The 21428-nt window shown below is 45.2% G+C and overlaps 1 protein-coding gene across 3 annotated transcripts in view; it reads right to left on the bottom strand.

The window, feature by feature from the left end:
• Positions 1–21428, bottom strand: part of pard3ba (par-3 family cell polarity regulator beta a) — a 167972-nt gene that overhangs the window by 6973 nt on the left and 139571 nt on the right. For all 3 annotated transcript variants that reach the window (XM_023966108.2, XM_023966113.2, XM_078931566.1), the window contains one exon: positions 9388–9464. In XM_023966108.2, coding sequence (XP_023821876.1) covers positions 9388–9464 — 77 coding nt within the window. The remainder of the gene's footprint in view (positions 1–9387; positions 9465–21428) is intronic.

Here is a 21428-nt window from a genome sequence, read left to right as displayed (position 1 = left end):
TATTTATTAAATAAAAATCAATTTTCCTTAGTATAGTTCAAGGTAGAAAAAAGAAACAAAAAGTAGGGGGGAACAGAATCTTAACTCCCCTTTTATTGAAAATTACGATTTTTTTCTGCTCTCAGAATAAATAAAATTACAACTTTTATGCCCTTTTTGGGCTATGGAAGTTATTTTAATGTTTTATTTTTTGACAAATGACATGTTATGAGCTTGTCAATGGTCCAGAATTTACAGTGATGGACAACATTGTTGGTACCCCTCAGTTAAAGAAAGAAAGTCCACAATGTTCACTGAACTGACTTGAAACCTTCAAAAGTAACAATAAACTAATATTGATTGGAAATTAAATAATCAAAGTCAGCCATTACTTTTGAGTTGTTGATTAACAGAATTATTTAAAAAAGCAAACTAATGAAATAGGGCTGGACAAAAATGATGGGACCTCCATGAAAGACAGAGAACTAATTGCGATAGGTTCATGATGAACTCAGGTATGACCTTTAATTGACATCATAATCAGTCAGTCTGTCTATTTAAAGGGAGACAAATAGTCACGTTGCTGTTTGGTGAAAAAGTGTGAACCACACTGAACACGGACAACAGAAAGAGAAGGAAAGAATTGTCCCAGGACATTAGAAACTAAATCATAGAAAAACATGCTAAAGGTAAAGGCTATTAAACCATCTCTAAGCAGCTTGAAGTTCCTGTGATGACAGTGGCACATATTATTCAGAAGTTTAAGACCCACGGGACAGTAGCCAACCTCCCTGGATGTGGCCGGAAGAGGAAAATTGATGACAAATTGAGGAGACAGATAGTTGGAACTGAATCCAAACAGGCCAGAACAACCTCCAAAGACATTGAAGGTGAACTCCTAGATCAAGGTACATCAGTGTCAGATCGCACAATTCATGGTTGTTTGAGCCAGAGTGGACTTCATGGGAGACGACCAAGGAGGACACCACTGTTGAAAGGGAATCATAAAAAAGCCAAAAATGCATGTTGACAAGCCACAAAGCTTCTGGGAAAATGTCCTTTGGACAGATGAGACCAAACTGGAGCTTTTTGGTAAGAAACATCAGCTCTATGTTGGTAGACTCAAAAATGAAGCATCCAACCAAAAGAACACTGTCCCTACTGTGAAACATGGAGGAGGCTCAGTTCTGTTTTGGGGCTGCTTTGCTGCATCTGGCACAGGGTGTCTTGAAGCTGTGCAAGGTAAAATGAAATCTAAAGATTATCAAAGCATTCTGGGTAGAAATGTGCTGCCTAGTGTCAGAAAGCTTGGTCTCAGTGGCAGGTCATGGGTCTTCCAACAGGACAACGATCCAAAACACACAGCCAAAACCCCCAAGAATGGCTCAGAGAAAAGCGTTGGACTATTCTGAAGTGGCCTTCAATGAGCCCAGATCTGAATCCCATTAAACATCTGTGGAAGGAGCTGAAACATGCCATTTGGAGAAGACACCCATCAAACCTGAGACAACTGGAGCAGTTTGCTCATGAGGAGGGGGCCAAAATACCTGTGGACAGGTGCAAAGGCTCATTGACAAACACAGAAACCGTTTCATTGCAGTGATTGCCTCAAAAGGTTGTGCAACAAAATATGAAGTTATGGGTACCATCATTTTTGTCCAGCCCTATTTCATTAGTTTGTTTTTTAAAATAATTCTGTTTATCAACAACTCAAAAGTAATGGCTGACTTTGATTATTACATTTTCAATAAATTCTTATTTAATGTTACTTTGAGCGTTTCAAGTCATTTCAGTGAACATTGTGGACTTTCTTTCTTTAACTGAGGGGTACCAACAATGTTGTCCACCACTGTATTATTAACATCTGTAATGCTTTTTTATCCCGTGTTACTTGCAATTTAAATAGATTTATTTAAACTAAAACAAGTTTTATGCAGCATTTTTTTGGCACTTTGATGTTTTAAACCTTAAGTAATTTTTGGAAACTTTTATTTTTAATTATTTACAAAGTATTTAACCAAGAAATAAAATTTTTCTACTTTCAGTAAAGTTACCTGAGTTTGTTTAAACCAAGTTTTAGGAAGGAAAAAAGAAAAAAAAGGCTTCTTTGTTTTCGTTGAGTTTGGAACAGGTCCCGGCGGCGGATGGCGGCGGTGTAAATAAAGAAGTTGGACTGCCGATGGAAGCATAAAAATAAAAGACGGCTATGTTTAGCTGCAGAGGGACAGATGAGAGCGTTGTGTCCCTCTGGGGTCTAAATACAGCCGCAGAGCAAGGTGTGATGTGAACCGCAGGGGCCGAGTGGAGCGGAAAGCTGTGATGATTCGCCATCCAATACGTCTGACTCGCACTCGGAGAACATCATCCCCGCCGCCGCCGCCGCCCCCCGAGAGCCCATGATGGAGCGAATCTCACACCCGGAGAGCTGGTGGCGCCGGGGTGTGCGGGGAGTTTCTGATTACACACTCCGCCGCCAAAGGAAAAAAAACCTCCGTTTGTGACAGCCGCTGTTTGGCCGACATCCGCCTCCTGACGGTGAAGGATGTGCGTGGCGGCTGTTCTGCACCTGCCCCTGGGAAACGGAAGGAAAAATTAGTTACCCTTCCCCCCCCCCAATCACTCATTAGGGCCCCCCATTTACACCATCCTGCCCCCCTCCCAAATACGCCCCAGTCCTGACAAGAGCGCTACGCCAAACAGCTGGAAAACAGGCATGTGTCTCAGGGAGATGAAGTGATTAGAGCGGATGACATCTACATTCTTCACTTTTCCCACACTCCTAAACTACTCAACAAAGAGCATCAGCCCGATATTTTATGTGAAATCACACCTGAGGGGGTAAAAACTTTATTTTACAAAGAAATCCCTAAAATTACCGCCTAAAATCTATATTAGTATCATTATTTCATCGTCATCCTGATAAGAATATTATTCTTTTTTTTACACACAACACTGCAAAGAATCCCTCATCACCTGAGGCGCATAATGTAATTAAAGGAGGCAATATAAAGAAATCTCTGTGCGTCGGGGACCAGAAGTGAAACCCGTATTGAATGTTCTTCAGTCCCTTTAGGCGGTCCTGCATTCAAAGCAGACATGACTCTGTAGTGGAAATCAATGCACGGGCCATCAGTGAAAGCAATTATCTGATGGAAAAGCTCTGAAACGCCATGAAAGTATCAAATATGTGTAAGATGCACGCACGGAGGCGATTGTTTGGATTGAGACCAGCGTTTGCAAAAGTGGCAACATTATTGCTGAGCGCACAGGTTTTGGAGCAACATATGTCAGCGTGCAGACCTCCTTCTTTTTCGGCACGACCGCGCTCGTTTGTCAAAAAACCAGGCTGAAGCTCATCGCAGCAGCAGGCCGTCTCCACGTTTCACCACTGGAACCGAACCGGACGCTAAAAACGCCACCGGAAAGAAGAAGGCAGAAAAAAACCTCCCCCAAACCATGACAGGCGTGGAATGAGTCGGATCATCTGCCGCTCACTGCACGGTCCCAGCCCGCATTTCTGACGCTAATGGACAGATAAATAGAAGGGATTTTCAGCGGTCAGACAGATAACAAACACTAATGTCAATTAAATGACATTTGCTCATTGAACCCATTAATTGCATAGATGGAGGACGCACACCGACACGTATGCGACTGCATCTGCCAATTACGCGCTCGCCCTGCGTGCATCGCTTGCAGAATATATCAACGTTTCAGCAAAAAACAGCTGCTGCGCCTCGCTGCCAAACACTCCCACGCACGTGCTCACTCTCATGCACAGCAGCACACTTTTGGGGAGGGGGGCGTGCAGCAGCACGGCAACTACCTCCAGCAGTTTGAAACATTCACCCTGGAAAAGCAGCTGGAACGCTTGATGTGTCGGTTGGGCGGCGCTCTGTCGAAAGGCGGTGATGGCGCGGCGCTGCAGAGAAGGCCGGGACTCTGACCCTGCATTTGAGTACCGACGTAAGTAGTACTGGAAGTTCCAAGTACAACAGTGCCGTTAGTACTGTATACTTCAATACAGGTATCAGCACATATGTCTGGACCGGTAGTAGCCTATACAACAGTGCTGTTGGTATTGGTACTAACTTGGCACAGAGTCTTGGTACCCACCTCCATTTTCCAGTGCCTCACAGATGACTGACCATTAAGCTGCTGCAGCCCCCTGAATGACATCAGAACCGCTTGTTCTTTTTGGATCTAAACTAGAACCGGTGCTAAAAGGAAGCAGAGTTGTGTTGAGTTACCAGGCTGCACCGCCACCTTTAGGAGAAAAGGAAAGGCTCGTGTTTTATTTATAACACGCTGATTTCATTTAGAGATGGACGACAGAGCCGATCCACGAGAGAGACGTAAACAGAAGTGACAGAGGAATGCAGCAGGAAGGACTGATGGAAAAGGCGAGAGGCGGAGACAGAGGGCTCCTTGTAAACAGGTAGAGCCGCCGGAGCCTCAGCTGTGCATGTGACAGAGCTGGTTAAAGCGCTTTCATTTCCAGCTGCTGATTCCATCCCATTCCTGAGCACAAACACTGTTAGCCGAGCACACACACTGCTGGCTCTGCAAGGCGCCCGGGGAGGCCCCGCCGCTTCAGACAGGAAAAAAAGAACAAGGCGCCTTGCAGGACGCCGCACGTCCTCTTGGGGTTGGTCGCCGCAGCCGTAGAGAAGTCAAAGCAACTTTTAAACTCGTGGTGTGGGATCCAGAGCCCCTACAAGCTGAAGGGGGGGGCATCAACAGAAAAAAAAAATTCAGCCACCTGCCCAAACAATAACTTTAACCGAGTTTGAGGCGGCGGCAGGTGGAAAGACGCTCGATCACTTATGAAACAGGACTTGGCTTTAATGAACATGGAGCAGGTGAAGCCTCTGCTGACCCTGAAGGGGCTTCATGCTTGAAAATGCATGAAACTGCATGAAAATGACAACATGCCTACGCAATAAACACAGAAGACAAACTCTGGGAGGTCTGGTCCGTTCCTGCAGCTCATTTCCAAAGAATAATCTGGCACCAATAAATATTTATTGAAATCATTGGGGCCAAAGAAAGAGCAGCCAAGCCTTTTTCAAAGCAGGCTGCTTAACGTGTGCGTGCGCCTCATTTTGGTGGAGAAGGCTCAGCGAGTGCAAATCTGGAAACAATGTCAGCTGAGAGTCCTTCAGGGACACTTCTCCACAAACTAGTGGGCACTTGACATGCTGCGGTTAACCCTGAAGATGTTTGCAAAGGAGAGGCAAAGAGGACTACCAAAACCAGGACGAGCAGACAGAGGCTGTCAGAGCAGCCAGAACACACAATCGGTGCTGTCACGCCCTGAACACACAAGGCTGGCCAGAAACGACAAACAGGTCTGCTTCTATGATTTTTTTTACTTTGTTGACCTTTTTTCCCCCCCTGTCTACTGTTAAATGAGGGGACTGGTGTGTTGCAGATGTGGGAGGGGCCTAAAACAGAACATTTTTGTCAGGCAAATCCGTCAAAGTCTCAAAAACAACAAACAGTCGTTTGACGCAGGAACATAGAAGGAAAGGCTGCTTTTCATGGATCTGTGGTTGACTTTTCCAGACAAGAAAGCCCATTGAAAAGCCATTTAAAGGACATTCTGTAAGGAAAGGTTCTGAAGTGCATCAGTTCTCTGGCGGTTCTGGGGTTCTGACCTGACGAGCAAGCAGCAGTTTCCATTGTACCAATTGGATCTTTTCAAAGAAAACTTCCTATTCAGAGGCCATCAGATACATATTAATCAGTCAATTACCAGCCCCGGCTTGTAACGTTGCTATGCCAACCTGCCCCCCCCCCCCCCCCCCCTAATTCAATCACCTTAGGAGAGTGGGTCAGGGGGAACTCTGATTGGATAACCGGAGGCCGGGTCACTGAAACTATGACCTCCTGCTTTGAATTGGTAATAATGTTAATATTTTCCATATGGCATAGTGCATACCTCCTCCATGCGGAGAGGGAACCTTCTGATAAAACATTCAGAGGCAGGTGGTCTTAGCGACTCTGCTTTATCTTAGTATTTATGGATATTATTGAACGTTGGCAGCTAAACTACATATTTTAGTTGATCAATCAAACCCCAGGTTGGACACAGAACCTCAGAAGCCCTAAAATGTGATGTGATCCAATGATTCAGCCGTTGCGTAACAGAACCCGGGTACCACACAACTTCCAGTAGCAGACCAGAGGTTTTCTTATTACCCACCTCGCTGCCAGAACAATGGCGGGTAAACGGGTTAGTTTGGCAGCAAAATACGGCGTGGAACAGTATTTATGACAACAAAATGTAGGCAACAACACCGGATGGACCTTTCAAGTACAGCAGGATACTTTACAACCGTGAGAAGGCAAAAGAGGCACGACAAACTTTACGACAGCTAGCGTTAAAAGAGACCAACAGTTGTTGGAGACCGGCTACTGGCCGCCTCGCTGATGGAATTATGACGGGTAAACGGGTTCATTTAGCACTAAAATATAGTTTAGCAGCGTATTTACAGCCACAAAGTGTAGGCATCAACACTGAATGAACATTTCAGGATTCAATACAATTATCCATACCACAGTATGGTGTTATATAAGCTGAATATACTATACTCGAATGAAAAACAGGTATGACACCACCAGCATTGACATTGACCTGGACCAGGCCAAATTTCACACAAGAGAAATGGCACATCAACCGGACATGTCTTGCATATATAACTCAGGTATATACATATACATAAAGACATGAGATAGAGTAAGATAAGGTAAGTACAGTATATCTGTCAATATTAGCTCTGGTTTTCAATTAAAAAAATTATTAGACCCGGCGATAAAAGGAGCTCGGCCTCTTATTGTCCTAACATCTCATCAAGTCTGGTGTTTATTGGGACCAGGCTAGAAGACAGACGACATGAGACGCTGCTTCCTGACCACCTCATAACCCAACTTTTTTTCATTTATTTATTGGATAGGAACAAAAAACATTAAACACCATCTGATCAGACAATAATAGATTATGGCAATATTGCTCATTGACATTTATTGCCCCTTGACGGGATAACTAAAGAAGATATTTAGACGTTGGATAAGACATAAGGTCAGAATAAAATCACATTGCAGGACGGCGCAATCGTAGCAAGTTAAAAACCACTGTTTGATTGTTTGATGAAGGTGTGTAATGTGGGACATTCCTTTCCTATTCCACAATGTGTCCAGTCAGACCACATCCAGAAGAAGCCTCAACACGAATACCAAACACTTTGGGGCTTCATCTACTGTTTCAGGGTTTTTTTGGAGTCCCTAACCCTTTAACATCAGAGGAGTTGCTGGTGACACCTAACAGACACTCTTCGACCATTGACATGATCAACGTAAATCAGCTAATTCTGACAGTTATTCATACACTTGAGTTGCATGACGACGCAAAAGCTACTTTTCTATGCTTCAGAGTCAGCTGGAATTTTGTAAATTGTGTGAACAGTTGGAAAGTTTCGGTGGTGGAATGTAAACACTGGAGCTAAAGCTCCGGTGTGAAGGGGTCATGGTAAAACTAAGACTTGTTGGGTTTTCTACTCATGTTTGTCAAAACATTTTTACACCTAAATACCCTTAAATATGGCATTTGTATTCAATTAAGACTCTCCACTTATTTGCGTCTTACTTTGACGCTATGTTCCCACCAGCAACACGCGTTCAGGCGACCACTCCCAATGAAAGGTAAACCCTTTAGTTCAGACTGGATGTACAAAACACGCCTTAAAAGGTAAACCAACTGACCAATCAGGGACTCACATTTGGTCATGACCTATGGGTAGCATCCTTTTCCATTTGAAAATCGATCAAGAAATTAGGAATTGCGGTTCATGCCCTGCTGGATCTATATGACACCAAACAGAGCTGTGGAAGGAGACTCACAGGATTTACACTGCGTCAACATTTGGCACCAAGCCTCTTCCAACTGTAGGGGCGTGTGCTAGTATCGGGTAGCAACAGTGCGGTGTGAACACCATACCCGCTTTCAGTGCATTCTTGAATGTTCTGATGCAACGTTCTCACATGACTCTTCTCAAGCATTTCTGCAGCATCATCAATACGGAGACAAACTCGACTAATTGTACGTCTCCAGCAACGGCCTTTTTTTCCCAGCCAGGAAAATGCTTTGGTTGTGGAATCCCTGTGTGTATCCTGGATTCAAATTCCCAGTGTTTGTAATCAAACACTGAGGTTTTTACTAAATTCATGGCTATTTCTCCCCATCTGTGAGAGAATCTCCATCTCGTGCTTCATCCATACACTCAGGCTTCACCCCCCCCTCCCCCTCCAGCTGCAGCCACAGAGAGGCAGGCCAAATGTATGCTAATAGGAGCCAGGCCAATGGTGGAGCCACACTCATTTTGAGAGGAAATGGCTTTCAATAATGGCGGCCCCCAGGGGGATTTTGCACAAAGTTCAGCTCCACTTTGAAAAATGCATTCAATTCTCCTCCGTGTCTGCTCTTTCCTTTCCGTTCTTCCCCCCCTCCTTACAGATATTCCTGGAATACGGGAGTTTGCCGTCCTCCTGGTGCCTGAGCGTTTGTTGGACGCAGTGGAAACATCTGCAGGAGGAGCACAAACAGCCACTTCTGCGTTTGCGCCTCTGGAGGCGACCGTCGCCGGAAGTGTTTTAACTGTACCGCGCGCCCAAGTCCTCTGGGTGCTGCGCCTAAAAATACTTCAAAGGGTGCAAACGCTAAAAGTTAGCGAAAGTAATGAGCAAAAACCTGAGCCGCCATCTGATCTGCATTTCTAATTATGGATTTATTCAGATCATCAGCCTCCTGATTGCTTCTTTGTGCGGTTAAATTTAGAAATGCAAGTTTCTAAGATCTGAGAAGGAGTTTGCAAACACAAATATGAATATAAAAGCAGCTGCTGTTTGGAACAAGCCCCTCCCACTTGCCTGCCTCATATGACTCGCCCCCACCTTCCAGCGAGGGCTGATGTCTGCACTCTCTGGTACTTGTCATACCAGGAAGGGGCAATAACCCGTGAAATAACTGCTCTCTTTTTCTACCCCATCCGCTCTGCACCCCCTCCCCCCCATCCCCCACGGCGCCCCACTTCGCCGTCGGGCCGTGAAGACGCGAAAGTGAGCAAAAGGCCTTAAATTTTTCACCAGGGTTGTACAGGTGCGCCGTAAAATTCAACGTGGAGAGCGCCGACGTGCCAAGAAGGCGTCCTCCGTGCACGGCAGTGTCTCGTGCACGCTCCCTCCGTGGGGCAGATCAGGCCTATTCCTGGGATGAGTAGACACTCCCAAGGCAGACACTCCAGATTTAATTATAAGCTCCAAAGAGGATTAGTCAGCGCCGCTTGTGTGTCTGAGCGAGCGACACAAAGGGAAGGAGCGGCGAGGAGCCTCCCCCGTTCGCCACCTCACCTGGGCTGAGTCGGGTGGCGTTGGTCGATCTCTTCATAGCGGCGCTCCGGTCGAGACTCTGCCCCTCTGGGTGCAGTCTGTGGGGGAAAAGAAAAGAAAACAGACCCATGATGTAACTGTGTGCACATTGTAGACTTCCTCTAAACGCCACATGTCCCGAGGACCCATGTTCATAATTTCTCCGGCTGAACGGAAAAATTACCCCGGCGACGCTTTTGTGCACGCGTGTTTTCGGCTGCGGCCTCCAGGCTTCAAGAGGAACAACATGAAAGCCGTGGAAAACTGAACCACATGTGGCAGCGTAAACACGAGGCGGCCCGCGTCTCTGCTGAACACCAACACAGCAGATGCGTTCAGCCAGAACGGAGGTCATGCGTTTGCCAGCGCCACGGAAGCCGCTGATTAGAACGGAGCAGGCGCTCGGCTTAACCGGGGAGTCTTGACTGATGACCTCTTGTCCTCCTCTGCACTTTTCTAACAACAAATCGGACTCAGCTCACCGTCCGGGTCTGGCTTTGAGCAGCCGTGGGGTTCCACAACCTTCCAAACCTGCGTTCCTGTTTCCTCCTGCTTTAAATAGATTTAGCACCTGATGTTCCTGTAGTACAGCTTCACTTCTCTTTCTCAACTCCTCTTTCTTTAGAGAAGATCACACCTTTAACTAGAAAGGCCTGTTTCAAAGGAAGCCTATAGAAGAGATCAGCTTTCGTTTTTATGAGTTCATGTAAGAGTGTCCATTAAAGACAAAACTTTAGAACGTTTAGAACCAGAAAAATAAAGGATAGTAAGGTAAGAATTTCATAATTTCCTGTTCGTTTCCACATTTCCAAAGTGTTCCCAGTGATCTTTTACTCACGAATATGCTGTTTTTAGCCAAGCAGCAGTAGTCCATCAGAAATTTGTCGCATCCACTACCCTTTGCTGAGAGCTCTCTGTTTACATGCCCCCTCCCCCCCGGTTAGCGGTGCAACAAAAATGGCGAGCAATATCGAAGCAATAGAGGAGGAAGACAAAGACGTACAAGGATCTGTTGTCTGCATCATGATTGAGCAAATTACAGATTTAAACTAGTAAACAAATGTTTGACTTCCAGATTGAAGCGCATTATTAAACAAAAGGGACTAGAAATTGGCCAGTTCATCAAAAAGCCACTAGGTGGGTGGATTTTTTTTTTAAATGTACAAAAAGATCCCAAAATAAAATGATACACAAAGAAAATACACAACTACTTTTATAAAAAGATGAAAATAGGATTCAGTCTGGAAGTCAGTTTACTTTAATTGTAGAACTGGACTGCCTTGCTTGTGTGAATAGCTCCCCTAAGGGTGTATTGGTGAACTGTGCCGGTTACTTTTGTTTTTAATGCGCTTCAATGTGGAAGTCAAAGCCTGACCTAATTCCCTCCTAGAATTTCTTTGTCTCCATACTTTTTCTAAACGTTTAAAGCTAACATCTGGAAATGACAGGATGTCTTCGCTTCTTCGTTTTGTCAGACGTTTTGGAAAACGACTAAAACACAAAACTGTTGAGATTTTTCAAGCGCAAGGTTAGAAAAGTCGCATTTTTCCTTTGGTTGATGGTTAGCAAACCATCAGACGCTCAGAGTCTGTGAGTGTTAGACATGTTCTACTGCAGTAATGCAAGTTTTTTGGACATTTTCGATCTTTTTGTTTGACATGTAAAATATAAAACGATGTCTAACCAGTTATATGTAGGCTTTATCTCTTATGAAATGCAAACAAACCACTGGGATTTAGTTAGAGTAATGTTTCTACAAGAAACTCTAAATTTAGATTTTTAAATCTCAAGGTCCCTACTTGACTTTTTCCCTCTCTGGTTCCTCTTTCTTTGGTCAAAAGTCAGTTTAAATGTGAACATCTAACTTCAAACTCGGCTGTTCGGGTGTCGGGGACACAAAGAGGCTTTAAACAATCGGCCCCTGCGGGCGAAGAGGAGGAGGAGGAGGGTGGAAGAGGTGCAGATGCACGGAGGGGCTTCCATCATCCGTCATCTGGGTTCTGGTTTTTAAACAGGCGCAGGCCGTCTGCTCGGCGGACGCACAAATGTGGCGTGTCGTGTACGGACCGGTCCGACGCACAAAAACGGCCATATGTGCGCTAACCGGCGAGCGCGTGTGGGCTTCGACAGGCCCATCCGGCGCAGGGAAGTCCACATTTCCAGGAACATCAGACGCATTACGGCACGTCATTAGCATGTTTTTGCAGTGTGGGAAGCTCTAATGACCGACTGTGTGGGAGCGGGCGCCGCTCGCTCAAGTGTGGCGGTATATTTATGCTAACATTATGGCAGTCGTGCGGGGTGGGGGGGGGGGGGGGTTTAATATGATGTCAGGAGGTGAGCGCTCCATCTTCGCGCAAGATAGAGGCAATTATGCAAAGAGATGCATAAAGGGGGCATTAGCCGGAGCAAAACAACAAAAAGTGTGGACCCAGGTGGGAGACCTTCAGCGTGTGTTTGAAGCCGCTCATCCATCTTCCGGGTATGATGTTCAAGACAATGATGGGGAGAGGAGGAAATGTACATTTAGAGAAAATGATTGAAACTCTTTGTCCATTGATTAAATTAACAAAACAGCCTGCAGCCAAAGGTCTGGCCCATGCCTTTATTAACTCACACGCACATTAAGGACGTCTGTCACTAGGAGGCTGTTCAGCCAAAAGCTCATTTCCCCGAAATTAGACAGCCGGTTTCTGTGCCAAACGATGCGCCTTGAAACACAGCGGCTGACAAACAAGCTCACAAACGGCACACAAAACCGGGACTCAGCCTCACCATGGCAACTGGAAACATGCCAGGCTGGAGAAGGAAGCCCTCGAACCCGGAGAGGAGGCCATCGCCGAGCGCCGAGCGTGTTCTGCCCCTGAACTGTGTGACATCATGTAAAGAGTGATACTGCAGGAGAACGCCGTGTGCAGAGAGGTTAATGTCTTCTGCAGAGTCTGACTGACCGACTGGAAACCCAACTCCCACTCTGGTCTCAGCGGAAAACCACAATAACTGCAAACAGAGGTGGGGGTGAGGGGGGGTCTCTTTCTCATGGTGTGGAGAGACTGAAAAAGTGGACGGTCTTCGTCTTCATCGCCTCAAAGTGTGGCGTTTCCTCCAGCTCTGACTGAACGCTGACGAGTGAAACGTCACCTTCCCGTTCCTCCCAGCCGGATGATCCCTCAGCTTCAGCCGCACAGCTGTCGCATTCATCACAAACCATTTCCGAGGCTCAGGAAATGATTTTCTCTGAGCACTTTGGGCTAATTTAGTGATGTTCTCGTACACAAATGTGAGTCCAAATGCTCCAACACAATGCCTGAGCGGGGCTTTCTTCCCCCGACTAGGATGTTAAGACTTTCCAAGGCGCTTTACTCCTCCGTCTCCTTTCAAATGGCATAATTAGTCTCCTGCACTGCCATCCATCCCTCTCCTCCGCCTCCCATCCGTCTTGGATGCTAATTAAGCGTGCGTCCCAGCGTGGAGCCTCTGCTGGCACCCCATGCCCACCTCCTGTTGGCAGCCTAGCCCCTCCATGCCCTCCATCCAACTGGCACCATGAGGCACGAGCAATGTGATATCCATCAAACCCTCCTCCCCCCCAAAAAAAAGGAAGAAAAAAAAACACACAGTAAAAGAGTCACTATGATGAAAGTTTGCAGCTTCCCCTCACGGGAGGAGATGAAATAAATAAAACCAATAAGACTTGGCACAGATGGAGGAACTGACAGAGAAGTGGTAAATATTTGGCGTGTGCGCAGAGGAATGCAAAACAACAAAGGAACTTATGATCCACAGTGGCTCCAGAGCCTGCTGCCGCATTCGGAGAGACGAGAAACCACCGCGGCCATCGCACGCCATCAAGGTCGCCATTTGGGCCTCCACAATAAACCACAGATTTATCGTTATCGCCGTATCAAGCTGTGCAATAAGCATATCGAAAAAGACGGCCAAAATGGTTACCTGCAAGCTGCTTAATGCATTTGACCAATCGGATGGACGCCTTCACGTCGTTGACCAATCAGATGGAGCTCCTTTATGTTAGATGCTGGCCTCCTATGTAGACTACAGTTAACTCTTATTTAAATTAAACTGTTGCAGGGAAATGGAAATTTTGTTTTTGGTTGGTTTTTCTATTTGTTCAAAAATCGCAATTATTATCGTCATTCCATGTCATCAGTTTTCCTCACATCGTGCAGCCCGATCAGAATTAATGATCAAGACGTCTGAGAGAAACCGTGTTTACCATCCAGACATGTAAAAGTTAAAGAACTTTCCCTTTTAAACAATTTTTCTAACTAAATATTAAGAAAAAAAAGATCAATAAAAGCAGAAGACCCATTGGTTCAGCAATACGAACAGGACAAACCTTTTGGCTCCATTTACTAAAACAGACAGATATAGTTTACAAGAAAAAGACAGACAAACTTCAAATAGTCAGAACTGCCCTTACGGGTGGATTTGGGCTGTCAGCGGGTGAAAAATGGGCAAAAAGTGGAGTCAAAATGTTTCTGTACATTTTTTCTACGGGCATGCTGCAGGCGACAAGTGAACTCTGATACCACACATAAGGGTGAGTAAGTTTAGATGCAGGGGGATTTTTTTTCTTTCAATGGCTGCACGTTTTGTAACTAGAGCCCAAAAACTGACCTAAAATCTTGCATGGCACGAGTGAATGCGAGACTTTTAACCACAGATGCCTGAAATGCACAGATACCTGCATGTACACTGACTATTTGCATTAGAAATGGTCGTTCAAACGCACGTCGTCAAGGCTATTGTGATTGAGGCATTAGAAATGAGGATATTAGATAATAAGAGTCGGCATCTTATTGCACTTTTGTGTACACATTCTGTGCATGCGACAGTCAGTGAAGTACTCACACCTGACTAACGACTAGAGTCGTACGGCAGCATCGCCTGTACGTCACAACTTCCATCAGCCTTACGAATACTCTTACCACAAACACGACAATGGTACGTTCCGTTTTCCTGAAGTCCCTTGAAGTGGCTGTAGGAGCCTCAAGTAAACTGCAAGACACGCCAGAACTCCCCTTAAGATGAGCCTCCACGGGCGGGGCAACCCAAAAACCTGCAGCACCTGTTTAGGTCAACCCCCTTGTGACCAGGACCAGGAAGTGAAATGAGCTAAAACCTGCTTGTCCCACACCAAAATCGCCTTTTTCCAAGTAAAACAAAAAGCCACTGCCTCCTCTACGGAAGAGGCACTCACAGTTCCAAAACTGTGCTGGGACTGTGGAAATATGTTCCCAAAAACAACCCGGTTTGAGTCAACACGTCCCTACCAGGCGGGTCAAGGCTCGCCCGCTGGCACACGAGATTATGTCGAATTATAAGACTGTGTTTATCTCCAACAGCAGGCTTGCTTGCCCTCCAGTGTGCACTAAACACTCCCACACCTGGACCCGGCTGACTCCGAGCTCGTTAGCAGCAGATGGTACACACACACACACACACACCCACACACACACACACACACACACACACACACACACACACACACACATGTATACACACACCCAGGGACCAAGGGTTACACTGACTGGAATGCAGTCTACTTTGGTAATAGGCCAATCTGCTGGTAATTGTCCTCATTGTTAGCGTTTGTTTAGGCTTCCACTCCTGACCTTCTTACATTTCCAGACTTCAGCTTGTTCGAGCTGCAGGTTCGTCCTCTGAGGAGGAATCGGGTGAGTTTCATTAGAGGCTGGAATCCTCACTGCAGGCTGGTTGGCGCCATGCAGACTTAGTGTTTACTTCAACTTCATTGAGATGTTTCAAAAGGAACGGGAGAGGGAACGATGGTTAGCAGTGTCATTCCTTTTATCTGCAGATCTCACAAATCTGTTCCATGTGTGTTGGTGTGTCACCGCGGGGTGTTGTTGATCTACTGGGCTACGTTCCTGTTCGCCTGCTGCCATTGGCTGTAATGGCATCCAAACGCGTCCGTGTGTAGGCGCGTGCCTTTTGAGGTTCGTCTAAGGCGGGTGACAAAGTCAACTCTTGGGAGTTCCAGTTGACTTTAAACAAGTTTACCAATGGGCCGTCTGATGCCGCCTCCACCTCAGATTGAATCAGGCTTACCAAATGTCGCGGGGTCGATCCGTTTGACCTGCAGATGCTTTGATGCAAGTCCGAGTCTGCTGCAGTGGCTTTATGGGGTCAGTTCACCCAATTTAAAGGAAATAGCTCTTTTATCTTCTTCGCTATTATTTACCGGGGCTTTGGGATGTCAGTCAGCTTGGGTCAGCTTTGGGCTAAAGCTATTGTTTAAAGGCTGCTTCCACTTCTCTCCAGTGAAGCCACAAAATGGCAGAGTTGAAGGGAATAAAAGGAAAATGATTGATGTCCTTTTCAAAATTTGAGTCGGAATAAGTATTGAGTAAATATTTCAGAAGGCGTGTGTTTATTTCCTGGATATGGAGGCCCTGTTCATTATTTATTTCTATTTATCGAGATTCAAAGAGCTCCTTTTTAGGGCAGCCCTGGCCCTGAGACCCCCGTGACCCATGTCCACAATCTATAAACATTTCTATAAAGTGACACGCCTTTGATTGCATGTCCACAAGGTTTACCAGAGGAGTTTGGAGTTTAAAAACCTTCTGTAAACTATTCCAGAACAGTTCTCACAGTGGGAACCATCAATGTGTAAACATCTTGGGACCAGGATTTTTCGGGTCCATCAGCTCTATTCCGATAAATAAAAGACTTGGTGTCGTAGAATTCCAGCTGGGCACAAACTGCAAATATGAATTTCTCCTTCATGATCAATTTTCAACCGATTGGCACTTCGTGAATTAAAAAGGTCGCTAACCATACGTCACTAAATCCGAGTCCCTGATTGGTCAAAGTTCAACTGGGTCTTACCGGGAAGGTGTGTTCAATGGTAGCGCACAGAAGGCGCATTTACGGGAATTTAAAAAGATTTTTCAACATGCGTTAATGAAGGCAGTGAGTACGTAGCTTGACATTTTTGGTGAATACGCTAACGTGGCTAACGCTTATTGTGTTACAAACCAGTTTTTAAAGTCGGACAAACTCTTTATTTACTGTGCATCTTACATATGACATCAACTCAAATGATGGATGGTGCGCCTTACAATCCGATGCGCCCTAAAATACCGTAAATTCAGTGGATTTGGAGTGGGAACAAGCAGCCACAGTACCAACCATGATTGAAAAATGTCTGGTGTGGTGAACAGAGAAGGATGGTTTGCCTCCTAAAATGAGCAGCTGTCGTAGTAAAGTGACATTTCCTGTCAGGTTGCTCCACTTTCAGAAGTGCTGTGTGAAAGCAAACTAAGGCATACAGAGTTATAGAGGTTTTTTACTATTTCCCACCCATTTCAACCAACATTTCCAGACTTAAAAAGCATTAAAATACGGTAAATAAATGTAGACAAAGGGGCCAGAGCAGAGGGCTTCAAAAAAGACACTTCCTCCATGATGTTCATCCATCGCCACGCCTTTTGCATCCAAAAGGTCTTAAAAACGTAAGTAGCTGTGTGTCAGTTTGGAACATGGACGCCTGACTTTTCATTGGAAGTGTTCGCATGAACATGCCTGGCAAAGCCTGGTGTGAACGCAGCATGAGTATTTAACAGCGTGTACCAGTAACAGAAGAAGCAACGAGGGATAAACTTTGAAAGTTTACTTGAGGAGAAGATGCTTTCATAAAGACACTAAATTACAGGAACTCTTTCAGTCTTCAGTCACGACATGTGGCTTCTTTTGCCATGAATTATGAATCAAAAGGAACAATCCAAACAGGTGTCTACTTTGTAAGTTCAAGAACAAAATGCTTGAACACCAACAGAGGCGTTTCAACTGCACGTCTTAAACGGCGGGTGGTAGAAGGAGCCCTTCCCCAAAACGTTTTCAACTGTGAGAAGCATTTCAACGAGCCTGAGAAGACGGCAGAACGCGCCGCTGACCAATCGGACCTCCTCGTCGGCATCCGCAGGTACTTTGAAGTGGGGACAGGTGAGGAAGATTGCCATCAACCCGCAGACAGAACATAGCCGGCAGTTTGCCCGCAGGAGAGAGACGAGCTGTGGGTGTAAAGTCAGACACCGCGTCAGTCCCCATGGGCCTCTGCTGGCCCAGATGGGGAGCTGTGCAGCATCAGAATGAAGTGACTTAAAACAAAAGAGAAGCCAGAGGTAGAAGAACGCAGAGCCTCTGGGATGAGTCGGAGAGGCAAGGACAGAGAGGAGTTCGTGCGTGGAATCGCTTATGGTGACTTTGCAAAGATGAAAGAGGCTAAAAGGTCCGGCGTGCGCGTGTGGAAACTCCTGACAGCAGCTGGTGGAAGCATAACGCCGGAACAAGATGTTCACGTTTCTCTGGCTGTGCAAGTGGGAGAGGAGCTTCACAAATCAGACCAAATCAAAACACAAAGTTACAGAAAGACACGGTTGGTGACAGTTTTCGGTTTGCTCCCTGCATGAGTGGAAGGAATATTTATAAACCTGGACTTTTGAGTTTCAAAAACTAGCATATGAACCGTATTCTTACGTTGTTGTTTTTTTCTAGGTTTCTACTCCAAACAGACAATAAGTGTGTCAATAAAGTTGTGTTTTTTTTCCGGAGGACACCATGTTGGCATCAACAAACAGACCCACAGAGCCGTCACAGAGCTGAGGATCTGAAAGCTTCATGCACAAAGACTGTGATCCAGAGAAAAAACAAGAGTGCGACCGTCCAGAAATGCTTGATTATGAACTCAGACTGTTTTTAAAACTGATGGGTTTGTTCAAAAACTCCAGCTGCCAGCTCTTATTTGCTAAGCTACACCTTATTTGGCAGAATCAACATTTTCTTTTATTTTAATTTGAATGTCAAATGGCTGATGCTCTGTGTCAGCCCCTGCATGATTTCGCAAAGTTGAAACTACCAATTCTCAAAAATGTACCCACTTCCTGCACCTTTTTTTTTTCTACAACATAGCAATTTCGTCCAATTAAAAGCTACCATCAAACCATCTCCTCCCATTAACAGGTCCAACCAATATAACATTGTGATTTAACACCCTTACTTGTTTTGTACGGAGATGCCAAAACGGAGAAAAAAGGTTACAACAGTTACAGCTACAACAAAAAAATATCACAGCTAAAGATTGTGGTCTGAGGGAAGTTGTGTCTACATGCAGCAAAACTGAAATAACAGTTTATGTTAAAAATATACATATAACGTAAAATATAAGAATATACAAATTGCATTTGTAAAAAAAAATAGCTTTAATTTGAAATACTCAGAGTTTAATAGGGAATTCATCAATCCTGTGCATTTCCTATGGGGTTACATAAGCTGCATTTGATTAAACTGAGGCAAAAACAACAGCTTTTAATTTTGAACTTCCTCCAAGGGATTTCAGTTCAAACATTTTGGAACTTTTATAGAAAGAAAGTGGCTACCTGCGCGTAATTTTCTAAAAACGTGCGGCCAATGCCGACCTTTTTTCTTTGACCCGGAGGACGGGTTACGGTTCGGTTAATATGTGCGACCAACAACAACGTTTAGCCTCTGAGGCACTTAAAATACAAGCGGCAATGCGCATCTCGGATGCAAACACGTGCAATTAACAGACAATCCAGGCTTTTTGTGCATAAAAGTGCCTGCATTTGTTTTCCAGAGTGAGACCAATGTTTGAGAAGTGGCTTTCCTTTTCGATGTGGTCTAAAGACTCCTGAGTGGATCATCCATGAAACCAGTTCGGAGTGAACAAAAGCTGCTGTTTTTGGGTCAAAAAGACAAACCAAAGTGCGCCGCTGAGAAGCCTTTTGATTATGTTTCACTTGTTTCAAGAGTCAATTCCATTTGTTTTATTGAGGATATTGATGAGCGCCTTCCACTTCACTGGAAAACGAAGGGGGAATGCTCGGAAAAATGTCTGGAAAGTCAAAAAACAAAAAAACCTTCGGAGCCTGGCTTTTCCTTTACAATCAGCAGCTTTATCGTGGGATTCGTGATCGTAAAAACAGCGGCAGGATCTGTGTAATTCCTCAAAGGCGGCGTCCTCACGGGGAAATAAGGAGGAGAAAAGTTTGGGATATTTTGCATGGAGGGCGCCTTCACACGGGAAGCCAGCATCAGGAGAGTGGATTTCTTTTTAATGACTGAATTATGGGATTTTGGGGATGGGTGGGGGGGGCAGCTGCCAGCATGGATTTGGCTGCAGCCTCCTGCAGTGGAATGAACCCTGGAAAAGAGCTTCAGTTTGGCCAAAGCTGAGGTCTGCAGGCCTTTGATGAGGACTGGGAGTGAGTCGGCTTTCCGCGGCCGACTGCATCCTGATGCGTTTGTGGTTTGTTAGCTCTTTAAAAGCCGGCTATAAACCGTCTGTGGACATAAGTATGTGCATGTGTGCATCAAGTGAGGTTTGGACACCAAGTTGGTACTGCACGTGTGTGTGTGTGTGTGTAGGAGTGTGTGTGTTTGTAATGATGGAACAGCATTGGCTAACACTTGTTTTTCCAGTGATCAAACTAATGTTTGCTTTTCATCACTGCTGAATGTTAAACGTGACTTCATTGAATTCACTTCTCAAAGCGAACGCACCAACCGCTGCTGTTGGGTCATGAGGAGCCTTTCTGTCAGATCCGGACACTGGGGGGGGTCTTCAAGAGTAGAAGGGCTTACGATTGGCTGACAGTCATGCAGTCGGAGCGGTCTTACACACAAACAGGTGGAAGGAGCCGTGTTCACTCCTTCCTTCATCCATTTCTCCAAATCAAATCAAATCAAACTTTATTTATAAAGCACTTTTCATAACTTAGCGCCGTACGCGGTCAGTCCAACACAACAGAAGAACATGAATAAGAATAAGAACAATTAAACACAACGTGACTAAATAGAGGTCAGCTGTGGCAAGAGTGCCAACCACTGCGCCACCGTGCAGCTTACATGTCACCACACGCATCAGAATGGTAGGTTCCATTTTCATGACGTCCCTTAAGGTGGCCGTCCAAACCTCAAGGGAACCGTGAGACACACCCAAACAACCCCAAAACCCCACAGAACTTGTACGGGTCAAGCCCTTTCAGGGGGCAAACAACGACGTCTATTTCCCTCATTTCAGTTGACTTGCTAGAACCGACCAGAAAAATCTCGATTTTGACCAAAAGACGCTTTTTTTTTTAAATAGCCCAACTAATTAGTTCAGATAGTCACTCAGTTACTTCTTGGATCTAGTACCAAGTAACTACAACTAATGAAGTAACATTCCCAATACCTTATTAGCGTTTTAGTGAGAAAAAACTTTATTGATCGTCACAAATGAAAAGGATCCATTTGAAGCCACTTGTGTTGAGCAGTGGTCTTAGCTCAAAGCATTGTGGGTCGTAAATGGAATACACTCCAAACTTCTTCAAAGCCTTTACAGTCACACACTGATGGCTAACCACCAACAGCAATGCGGGGTTCAGTGTCTTGCCCAAGGACACTCCAACACTCTAGCGTTGCAACACAGCAACATATAATCAGGGATAAATACCAGAAGAATAACTGCCTTAATCTGGATTATCTAGGTTGGAAGGAAAAGTTCTCTTCTTATGCTGCCTAAGTTGTTTCATACAGACAACTATTGATTTTCAGAATAAAAGCTCCTTAAAGTAGCTGATCAAATGGTTAAAGAGGACATTATCTGTGCGGGAAAATACACACAAATTGGCCACAAGAATTAATTTGATTTGCTTCAAACGCAATAATCTTTGAAGAAGATCTGATTTTTAGAAGAAAAAAATGAAACGCTTGGAGTGGAAACTCGTTTCCTTCTCGTTCTCGGCGTGCAGGTGCATCCTGAAACCCCTAAACACACAAAGGGCATATGCTAACCTGATTAACACCAACGTTAGACCAACATTAGTGCGGCCCCCCTCAGAGAAAGCCCCCCCCAAAGCAGCTGCTGCCTCCGTCTCCCCTTCATTCCATATGCAGGAGGCAGCGGCTCAGCCTCCACTTTTATCTTAAAGCTTTTCAATAAAGTCCAAAAACAAAGTTGCTGAAAGGAGATT

Source organism: Oryzias latipes, chromosome 2 (assembly GCF_053564925.1).
Source record: "Oryzias latipes strain Hd-rR chromosome 2, Olatipes_Hd-rR_3.1".
NCBI classification, from domain to species: domain Eukaryota; kingdom Metazoa; phylum Chordata; class Actinopteri; order Beloniformes; family Adrianichthyidae; genus Oryzias; species Oryzias latipes.
This window is presented reverse-complemented; position numbering and strand designations above follow the sequence as displayed.